Source organism: Pogoniulus pusillus, chromosome 43 (genome assembly GCF_015220805.1).
Source record: "Pogoniulus pusillus isolate bPogPus1 chromosome 43, bPogPus1.pri, whole genome shotgun sequence".
Classification (NCBI taxonomy): domain Eukaryota; kingdom Metazoa; phylum Chordata; class Aves; order Piciformes; family Lybiidae; genus Pogoniulus; species Pogoniulus pusillus.
The window spans coordinates 812,612-822,775 of NC_087306.1; the positions used below are offsets into that span (position 1 = coordinate 812,612).

The 10,164-nt window shown below is 56.1% G+C and overlaps 2 protein-coding genes across 5 annotated transcripts; one reads left to right on the top strand and one right to left on the bottom strand.

Annotated features, from left to right (window-relative positions):
- The first annotated feature begins 3 nt into the window (after nt 1-3).
- Nucleotides 4-7,022, top strand: ILF2 (interleukin enhancer binding factor 2). 4 transcript variants are annotated; one of them, XM_064175788.1, is made up of 15 exons: nt 4-97; nt 256-315; nt 766-808; nt 1,818-1,922; nt 2,217-2,294; nt 2,697-2,799; nt 2,882-2,947; nt 3,086-3,202; nt 4,059-4,137; nt 4,253-4,340; nt 4,489-4,550; nt 4,872-4,986; nt 5,680-5,770; nt 6,603-6,772; nt 6,878-7,022. In XM_064175788.1, exons 1-14 carry the CDS (start codon nt 93-95, stop codon nt 6,761-6,763), a joined length of 1,173 nt encoding a protein of 390 aa, XP_064031858.1. In that variant the 5' UTR covers nt 4-92; the 3' UTR covers nt 6,764-6,772; nt 6,878-7,022. The 4 variants fall into 4 exon arrangements, with proteins under 4 accessions (XP_064031858.1, XP_064031857.1, XP_064031859.1 ...); XM_064175787.1 differs by having other exon boundaries at nt 5-97; nt 6,875-7,022; XM_064175789.1 differs by having other exon boundaries at nt 5-97; nt 256-295; nt 764-808; nt 6,875-7,022.
- Nucleotides 7,023-7,816: 794 nt separating this feature from the next.
- Nucleotides 7,817-9,493, bottom strand: SNAPIN (SNAP associated protein). The gene is made up of 4 exons (XM_064175791.1): nt 9,357-9,493; nt 8,427-8,473; nt 8,190-8,308; nt 7,817-8,095 (listed from the first exon to the last, which is right to left on the bottom strand). Exons 1-4 carry the CDS (start codon nt 9,461-9,463, stop codon nt 7,991-7,993), a joined length of 378 nt encoding a protein of 125 aa, XP_064031861.1. The 5' UTR covers nt 9,464-9,493; the 3' UTR covers nt 7,817-7,990.
- Nucleotides 9,494-10,164: the final 671 nt, after the last annotated feature.

A 10,164-nucleotide genomic window follows, 5' to 3' on the forward strand; every position in this document is an offset into this window, starting at 1 on the left:
GCCAATGGGCGGGCAGGTTGTTGCGAGGTGTGGGAAGCGGAGCCTGACGGGTCTTCACGGCGGCGGCGTTCATTGTTTGGAGCGGCGGAACCATGAGGTGAGCAGGGAGCCGAGCGGGCTAGGGGGATGCAGGCTTTGCGCGGGCGGGGTCTGGGGGAGCCCTCAGGAAAGAGGCCCTGGGGGCACTCGTAGAACCTCCACTCCCCAAGCTTTGTTCTCGCTCCGCTGACGCCGTTTCCCTTCTCTCTTCTGCAGGGGCGATCGAGGCAGAGGCCGTGGCGGACGCTTTGGTTCCAGGGGAGGCCCTGGCAGTGGGCGAGTCTGGCTTCTGCTTTAGTGAGGGTGGCTCTTTAGAATGCCAGGTGTAGGGGGTGGGTTGCGGCCGCCCCAGCGGGCTGAGCTGCCGGGGGAGCGGGGCGCAGAACCCGGGGCTTGAGCTTGCAGTGTAGCACAGGACAGAGGTGAGGCGTAGAGCTGGGAGGTGGTCGGGGGGCTGCAGGCCTCTCCGGGCCGGGTCCGTGGGCACGGGGAAGCCCTCGGTGTGCGGCCACTGCCCGATGACACCGAGGCGAGGCGGGGGTTAGTTACCGTCAGGGGGGGTTATAAAGAAATCTTTCCATTCTGTAGGGCCTTTCTTGCGTCTTCAGCCCGAATCTCCGCGGAATGGTGACGGGGTGGGGGTGCTGGGTGCTGCTGGACACAGCAGTGAGCTGGGGGACAGCTCTACAGAGAATAAAATCTTTTTTCCTTTTTTTTTCCCTTTAGGTTCCGGCCCTTTGTGCCCCACATCCCCTTTGATTTCTATGTTGTGAGTAATCCACTTCTACAGAGCTGTTCCCAGGCACCAGCTGTGGGATTTTTGACTTGTTTAAAGCTGTCTCTTAAAATCCTTGTTTGCAGACCTTGATGGTTTGACTTCTTTTAGTGGAGCTGGAGTGAAGTTCACTGTTAATCCTGTTTTCTCCATAACTAACCTAAAAAAAAAAACCCTTACTGGATTTTGTTAGGATGGAGCCAAGTAAAAAAAAAAATCACAAGTGCCTTGATTGAGGTTTTGTGCTGTTCTGTCAAGTCCCTGTAACACAGGGATTATGCTGGAGGCTGTCACCCAGCTGTCAGATGTCCTCCAGGCTCTCTTTACACATTGGTCCTCAGGAAGAGCAGCAGCAACACATCTTCTCCCTTTTTATAGGAATAAATAATTTGATTCATGGAATGGTTTGAGTTGGAAGGGACCTTGAAGTTCAGCCAGTTCCATGGGTAGGGACAACACCCACCAGCCCAGGTTGCTCAAGGCCTCATCCAGCCTGGCCTCGAACCACTCCCAGGTCGGGTGCAGCACCCTTGCACCAAAGAAGTTTCTCCTCCTGCGCAGATGGACCCTGCTGAGCTCTAGCTTGTCCCAGTCATGCCATGTTTAAGAACAGGAAGCTGCTGTGCAGCAGCAGCCTGATGGAGAACTTGAAAATCAAGCAAAGTTCATTTTTCATTTCCAGTCCCTGCAGATTCCCTCATAGCAACCTAAAAGCTGCAGCCACCTGCAAACAAACTGGGGCATCCCTAAGGAATGGTAAAACTCCTCTTGATGGACCCCTCTGGCTGAGATCTGCCCCATCTCACACCCTGCTGGTGTGTGGCAGCAGCTCCTCTGCTGCTGGAGACTTGCCGTGGCCAAGGGCAGGGCTTCTCTTCCTCAGGCTGACATGGGCACAAGGTGCTGGAGGACACCAGGAAATGGAATAAATGTCGCTGCTGAGTAGGTTCAGCTCAAGTCTTCTGCCTGGGACACTGCAGTCTGATTTCTGATCCCCTTTCAGTGTGAAATGGCTTTTCCTCGGGTCAAGCCTGCTGCCGATGAGACGGCCTTCAGTGAGGCCCTGCTGAAGAGAAACCAGGACCTTGCTCCCACTGCTGCTGAACAGGTTTTGTGCCCAAAATTACCCTAAACTCTTGAGCTGGATCTTGCTGTGGGATTAGCACAAAGGCTAGAGTAGACTTTCAGAGGGCGGGGCCAGGAGCAGCCTGAAAATGAGTTACTTGCCTCGGCAAAGCCCTGCTGTGGGACCCTGGATGGCACTGTCTGGGTGGCATTTCCAGAGTGAGGAGTGCAAAGGCTGCATTTTGATCTGTTTATCTTGCATCAGGGCTGTGCAGGATCGGATTCTTTCCAGTCATACCAGACTGTAACACCACTCCTTATGCCTCTCCTTCCCCAGGCTTCCATTCTCTCCCTGGTGACCAAAATCAACAACGTGATCGACAATTTGATTGTGGCACCTGGGACCTTTGAAGTGGTGAGTCTCAAAAGTGGTGAGCTCAAGAGAAGAGCTGCTTGAGGAGACGCTTTGGCACAAGGGATGGTGCTGTCCAGGCATCAAACCTAGCCCAGAGAAGGCTAAAGGTTTGTGGTGACTCTCAAAAGTGCGGCACGTGCGTTAAATTCATCCATTTACAGCCTCCAGCTCTGGTGTTCCCAGCAGGAGGAGGACACAGAGCTGCTGGACTGAGTCCAGAGGAGGCCACAAAGATGATCCAAGGGCTGGAGCAGCTTTGCTGTGAGGACAGGCTGAGGGACCCGGGGGTGTTCAGCCTGGGGAGAGGACTCTAGGGGGAACCTTAGAGCTGCCTGCCTTCCATGAGCTCTGAGCTCCCTTCCAGCTTGAGCCTTTCTGCTTTGTCTTTGCCTTTTCCATCAGCAAATTGAGGAGGTTCGCCAGGTGGGGTCCTACAAGAAAGGCACCATGATGACAGGGCACAACGTGGCCGACCTGGTGGTGATTCTGAAGATCCTGCCTACCTGTGAGTGTCACCAGGGCAGGTTCTGAGTGCACCACGGTGCTAAGTCCTGCTTCTCACCTCTTCCTCTGCTTCTCCTTACTAGTGGAAGCTGTGGCAGCTTTGGGAAACAAAGTGGTGGAAAGCCTGAGAGCGCAGGACCCCAGTGAAGGTAGGGACACGCTCCTGTGTTACATGGGCCTGGGGCTGGGCAGCTCCTCCGGAGCTCTGGGAGGTGTCTGGAGATTATGCCTCTCTTGCTGGTAAAAATCTTCAGTCCCTCTGTGAGGAATTCTGCTTTTCTCCCCAGTCCTGACCATGCTGACCAATGAGACTGGCTTTGAGATCAGCTCAGCTGATGCCACGGTGAAGATCCTCATCACTACTGTGCCACCCAACCTGCGCAAGCTGGACCCCGAGCTGCACTGTAAGGGCTCAGCCTTCTCTGCCCCACGCTTCACTGGTGTAGGATGGAGGCAGTCAGCACCTCACACCCCCTGCCCACACCCATTTGCGTTCAGGTTGAAACCCCAGGAATGGAGTCCTGTGTCCAGTTCTGGAGCCCTCATTATAGGAATGACATGGACCTGATGGAGAGGGTACAGAGGAGGACCACGAAAATGAGCAGAGGGTTGGAGCAGCTCTGCTGTGAGGACAGGCTGAGGGAGCTGGGGGTGTTCAGTCTGGAGAGGAGAAGGCAGCTCTGGGGGGACTCATACCTAGTTCCAGTACCTGAAGGAGGCCTAAAGAAAGTAAGGAGAGAAACCGTTTACAAAGGCCTGCAAGGACAGGATGAGGCCAATGGGTTCAAGCTTGAGAAGAGCAGATTTAGATTGGATGTTAGGAACGAGTTCTTCACTATAAGGGTGGTGGAGCACTGCAGCAGGTTACCCAAGAAGGTGGTAGAGGCCCCTTCCCTGGAGACATTCAAGGTGAGGCTTGATGGGGCCCTGGGTGACTTGGGCTAGTGGGGATGTCCTTGCTGACTGTAGGAGGGCTGGACTGGATGACCTCCAGAAGTCCAGGACAAGGGGTAGTGGGTAGAAGTTGAAGCATAGGAGGTTCTATGTGAACCTTAGGAAGAATTTTTCCCTGTGAGGGTGACAGAGCACTGGAACAGGCTGGCCAGGGAGGTTGTGGAGTCTCCCTCTGGAGATATTCAGGAACCATCTGGATGCATTCCAGTGTGATCTGCTGTGGCAGGGGGGGCTGGACTGGATGATCTTTCGGGGTCCCCGACATTGATTTTATGATTCTCTGAACGTGCTGCTTCTTTCTTTCAGTGGACATCAAAGTGCTGCAGAGTGCCCTGGCTGCCATCAGGCATGCACGCTGGTTCGAGGAGAATGCCTCGCAGTCCACGTGAGTTTGGCCTCACTAGCAGCTGGGCCAAGCAGACTTGAGAGAGGAGGGGAAAAAGCAAGGTCCTGGGAGGTGCTGGACCTGTTAGGAACCCTCTTGCTGCTGTCTTCTCCAGGGTAAAGGTCTTGATCCGGCTGCTCAAAGACCTGAGGATTCGTTTTCCTGGCTTTGAGCCTCTCACACCGTGGATCCTGGACCTGCTGGTGAGTGCATGATGGGGGTGCTGATAGTGTTCAAGAGCTGAGTGGTGGCTGCTTGCAGGTCCCTGAGCTCCTGCAGCAGCAAGAGCTGGGATTGTTTCCTTGCAGGAAGCTGCTCTCATCCTAACTGTTCCTTTCCTAACCTCTCCAGGGGCACTATGCCGTGATGAATAACCCCACGAGGCAGCCCCTGGCTCTCAACATTGCCTACAGGTCTGTCACCACCTGCTTCCTCCCTCCAGATCCCTGGTACTGCCTCGGGCTTGAATGTGCCAAATGATAGCAGAAGTATCTCAGGGCTTGGATGGACCCAAAGCAGGTTTCTCACACAGACCATAGAACCGTGGAAGGGCTCAGGCTGGAAGGGACCTCAGAGGTCATCTCCAACCTCCCTACCACGGGCAGGGACACCTCTTGACATGGCTGCTCAAGGCCTCATCCACCAGCACCCCCAGGATACACTAACTGGGCCCTTCCTTGGCTGCACTGGTGCTGGGTAGTTTCCTTCCCAACCCCAACTCTCTCCTCCTGCAGACGCTGCCTGCAGATTCTGGCTGCGGGGCTCTTCCTGCCTGGCTCAGTTGGCATCACTGACCCCTGTGAGAGTGGCAACTTCCGTGTTCACACTGTGATGACTCTGGAGCAGCAGGTGGGGCATGGGGGAGCCCCAGCTCTGCCCTGGCACAGGGCCAGGGGCTGCCCTAAGCATGAGCCAGTAGTGTGCCCAAGTGCCCCAAGAAGGCAAATGGCATCCTGGCCCAGATTAGGACCAGTGTGGCCAGCTGGACCAGGGCAGTCCTGCCGATGCTCGGCGCTGGTTAGGCCACACCTTGAGTCCTGTGTCCAGTTCTGGGCCCCTCAATTTAAGAAAGATGTTGAGGTGCTTGAATGTGTCCACAGAAAGGCACCAAGGCTGGTAAGGGGGCTGGAGCACAGCCCTGTTGAGGAGAGGCTGAGGGAGCTGTGGTGTTCAGCCCGGAGGAGGGTCAGGGCAGATCTCATTGCACTCTACAGCTATCTGAAGGGAGGTTGTAGCCAGGTGGGCTTGGTCTCCTCTGTCAGGCACCCAGGGACAGAACAAGAGGACAGAGCCTCAAGCTGTGCCAGGGCAGGTTTATGCTGGATGTTAGGAAGAAGTTCTGCACAGCAAGAGTGATTGGCACTGGACTAGGCTGCCTGGGGAGGTGGTGGAGGCAGCATCCCTGGAGGTGTTTAAGAGGAGGCTGCATGGGGCATTTAGTGCCGTGGGTTAGTTCATTAGAAGGGTTAGGTGATAGGCTGGACTTGACCCTAGAGATCTTTTCCAACCTGGTTAATTCTGTACCATCCCCCTCCTCTGCAGGACATGGTGTGTTACACTGCCCAGACCCTCGTCAGGATCCTCTCACACGGAGGCTACAGGAAAATCCTGGGCCAGGAGGGAGATGCCAGCTGTGAGTAGGGAGCTGGGGAGGGCTGGGGGCAACGAGCCTGGATTTCAGCAGTTATGGAATGGTTTAGGTTGGAAAGGACCCTCAAGATCATCCAGTGCTCATCCCCTGCCATGGTCAGGGACACTTTCCCCTAGCCTAGGTTGCTCAAGGCCTCATCCAGCCTGGCCTTGAGCAACCCCAGGCAGGGGATACCCAGCATCTCCCTGGGCAGCCTGTTCAGGGTCTCCCCACCATCACTCTAAAGAATTTTTCTGCTTTCCAGTTTCAGTCTCTGTTCCAGCTCATGCCATTGTCTCTTGTCCAAAGTCCTCCCCCAGCTCTCCTATAGCCCCTTCAAGTACTGGAAGGCTGCTCTAAGATCTCCCTGGAGCCTTCTGCACACTTGTTAGCCCCAGCTCTCTCAGCCTGTCCCCAGGGGGGAGTTCTTCAGCCCTCATCTTGGTGGCCTCCTCTGGCCCCTCTCCAGCAGTTCTGTATCTCTCTTGTGCTGGGGCCTCCAGAGAGAAATGACTTACCTTTTTTTCTGGAAGATGCCAGACTGAAATGAGACATAAGGAGGAAATTCTTCAGGAGGCTGGTGAGGCACTGGAACAGGTTACTCAGAGAAGTTGTGGAGGCTTTAAGGCATTCAGGGTCAGGCTGCATGGGGCCTCAAGCACACTACTCCAGCAGGAACTGTTTTGGCACTGGATGGTCTTGAAGGTCCCTTCCAGCCCAAACCATGCTGGGACTGTATGAAATGGAGCTGGCAAGGAGGCTTGTGATGCTTCCCCCACTACACCTCCTGCGGCTTGTCAGTGCTGCTTGAGGCCACCCTGAGCCCTTTTTGCAGACTTGGCTTCTGAAATGTCCACGTGGGATGGAGTAATTGTGACACCTTCGGAGAAGGCTTATGAGAAACCTCCAGAGAAGAAAGAAGGAGAAGAGGAAGAGGAGAATCAGGAGGAACCTGCCACAGGCGAGGAGGAGGAGAGCATGGAGACGCAGGAGTGACTCATCCAGGTAGCACCTGGCAGTGAAGCCTGGGAGAAGACAGTTCCAGGAAGGGAGGGAAATGTCCAGGTACCCTGTGTCCCCTCCTCACTGCTTGTCCCTCCTCTGCAGCAGGACCTCCTACCCCTGCGTGCAGCTGGTTGAAGGACACCAAGAGCAGAGCAGAGGACTGAGGCCATCCCTGACCAACGCAGCCCTGGCAGGCTCTGGCCCTTGTCTATGTTTTTTATAAGTTGCACATTAAAGTGTTGCCTGTTTAGAGCGTGTCCTGCTGGGGGTGGGATAGAAGTCGCACAGAGAGGGCACCTGGAAAGGGTCTGACAGCAGGGAGTAGAACTTAAAATCATGGAATTGTTGACTTTAAAGCTATCAGATCCAACCCCACCCCACCACTACCAGAGCACCACATCTCCGAGGCTTTGAAACCCCTGCAGGGATGGGGACAACACCACTGCCCCAAGCAGCCTCTTCCAGGCTTTTGGAACCCTGTCACTGAAGAAGTTTCTTCTCATGTCCAGCCTAAACCTCCCCTGGGGCAACTTGAGGCTATTTCCTGTCCTTTCACGTGTTCTTTGGCTCCAGCTTCCTCTGTGGGGGCTCTAGAGACCGAGGTCTCACCTCAGCCTCTTCTCTCTGGGTGGAACACTGCCAGCTGCTCCTTCCCATCCCTGTTCTCCAGACCCTTTCCCAGCTTCATTAACTTTTCCTGGCTCTGCTCCATCCCCTTAATGTCCTTCTTGGAGTGAGGAGCCCAAAACTGACCCCAGGCTTGGAGATGTAGCCTCCCTACTGCCCAGTAAAGGGGGACAACCCCTGCCCTACTCCTGCTGGCCATGGTTTGGCTGATCCACGACAGACTGCTGGTGGCCACCTGGGCACACCCTGGCTTATCTTCAAACCTCCCAGGTCCTTTTCCACCAGGTAGTTTCCATCCACTCTGCTCCAACTTGATGGACTCTCTGGGGCTCCTTGAACCACCTCCTGCTCCCCTCCGTCAGCCTGGATCTGCCTTCTCCAAGGCCTTTGCCACGACGTTGGATTGTCCTCAGCCCATAAGCCCCAAGCAGTCCCTTTTATTTTGCTGCCTACAAATGGTGCAATACACTTTGAGGTACCCCCCAGCTCCTTCAGCTGCAACCTCACTGTGCAGGACTTCTTACTCTGTCCTGTAGACATTGCTACAACCAGGGGGTTGCTGGTCCCCTTGCCAGCAGCTTGCTCTGCTGTCTACTTGCCAGGCAAGCCCTGGGGGTAGCCCCCAGTGGCCTCCAGCTGGGCCTTCCTCCGCAGTGTCTCCTTGGCCACGCTGTGGTTCAGCCTCCGCAGCCGTTCCTGGGGTGGAGGAGCAGCAGCTGCCATCAGGATCAGAGGGGGCTGGGACCACCCCAAGCGTGGCAGCCCCAGCCCCGAGGGGCCCTGTGCTGACCTGAGCGTTCTGCAGGATGTTGTTGACCAGCACCACTCTGCGCCGTGCGTTCAGCAGCTTCTTCACGTAGGGGTCGAGGTCCAGTGCCACTTTCTGGTCCTCGTTGATGCGGCAGAGCTCTGAGAGAGAGCAGAGTGAGGGACATGGGCCCAGGCCACCACAGACCCCCCTAGGAGAGGTGGAGCAAATCCCACTGTGCTCCACAGCCAGCCTGTGGAAATGACCCCTGTGTCTCACCTGTAGCCAGGCTGTCGATGTGCTCCCGCAGCTCTACCTGGCTCTCCCTGTGGAGGGGACAGCTTGGGAACCAGGGCAAAAACCCTCATCCCCAACCTCACATCCACCCTTACCACCCTCTCCAACACAGAACCCCTACCCCCAGTTGCCCCTAACTCCCTCCCAGTCCACCCATCTGGTTGCCAGTATCCACCTCAGTCAATTTGAACTCTTCCCAAGCAAGCAGCAGCTCCCTCTCCACCCCTCGGGTTGTCCCAGAGCAGGATCAGCTTGGCCACGAAGAACAATTTCTGCCCCTTGATGGCCATCGAGGCTTGGTCCAGGCTGCCCAGGGCAGTGGTGGAGTTGCCACAGAATCATAGAATCAGGGTTGGAAGGGACCATAAGGATCGTCCAGTTCCAAGCCCCTGCCATGGGTAGGGACACCTCACACCAGATCAGGCTGCCCACAGCCTCATCCAGCCTGGCCTTAAACCTCTCCAGGTTGAGGCTTCCACCACCTCCTTGGGCAGCCCCTGCCAGGCTCTCACCACTCTCATGCTGAACAACTTCTTCCTCACCTCCAGCCTGACTCTCCCCATTTCCAGCTTGGTTCCATCCCCCCCAGTTCTAGCACTGCCTGACAGCCTAAACAGTCCCTCCTGAGCTTTCTTGTAGCCCCCTGAAGACACTGCAAGACCACAATAAGGTCACTTGGGAGCCTTCTCCTCTCTAAATTTAACAGCCCCACCTCCCTGGAGGGGTTTCAAAGCCGTGCGGCTGCGGCGCTGAGGGCCATGGCTCGGTGGTGCCCTGGCAGTGCCGGGCTGAGGTTGGACTCCATCTCCCTTCCCACCCGAACCACGCCACCAGGCTCCCGATTCCCCTTCCAGGCGCCTTCCCCGGCCGCCGCGGCCCCGCTCCTCCCTGAGCCTGCTCTCCGTTTCAGACCTGACGGCGTGAACGTGCCCATCGAGCTGCCGCACCGCGGGCCGCAGGAACTGAAGCAGGCCCTCGGCGAACAGCTCCCGAGCCGCGGGGCCGCCGCCCGACGCCATCTTCGCACCGCACGGGAGGGCTGCGGGCAGCTGCGGCCGCGCGGGGCACGATGGGAAATGGAGTCCGCGGGGCGGGAGGGGAACTGCTGCGGGCACCGATCTGGGCGCGGCCGGGACGCACCCGAGATGGCTCTGTCCGGAGCCCCGCAGATGTGGGGCTGTTATCAGAGAAGCACAGAATCAAGCAGGTTGGCTGCCTGGCAGTAGAGCCCAACCCCCCCTGGCTACAGCCTCCCTTCGGGTAGTTGTGTGTAGAATCAAAGAGGTTGGAATCATAATATCATAGAATTAACCAGGTTGGAACCAGAGTCATAGAATTAGCCAGGGTGGAATCACAGAATCATAGAATTAACGAGGTTGGAATCATAGAATCACAGAATCAACAAGGTTGGAATCAGAATCATAGAATTAACCAGGTGAGAATCATGGAATCAACCAATCCAACCTGCTTGATTCTGTGGTTTCTCCCTTCCTTTCTTTGTACCAAGGAACTGATCTCGGTGTGGAGCTGCAATAAATCTTGCTAAAGTGAGATGTGACTCTTCTGGGCACAGACAGTTTGTCATTTCCCCCCCAAGCAAACAAGCTGCTTGCTCTGCAACTCCAGCTTGCTGCTTAGCATCGCTTAGAGTAGCTTCCTGAAAGAAACCCCTCAGCTACCTGGAGTAAACCTGGAGAGGGAAACCACTGCTGCTGCTGCC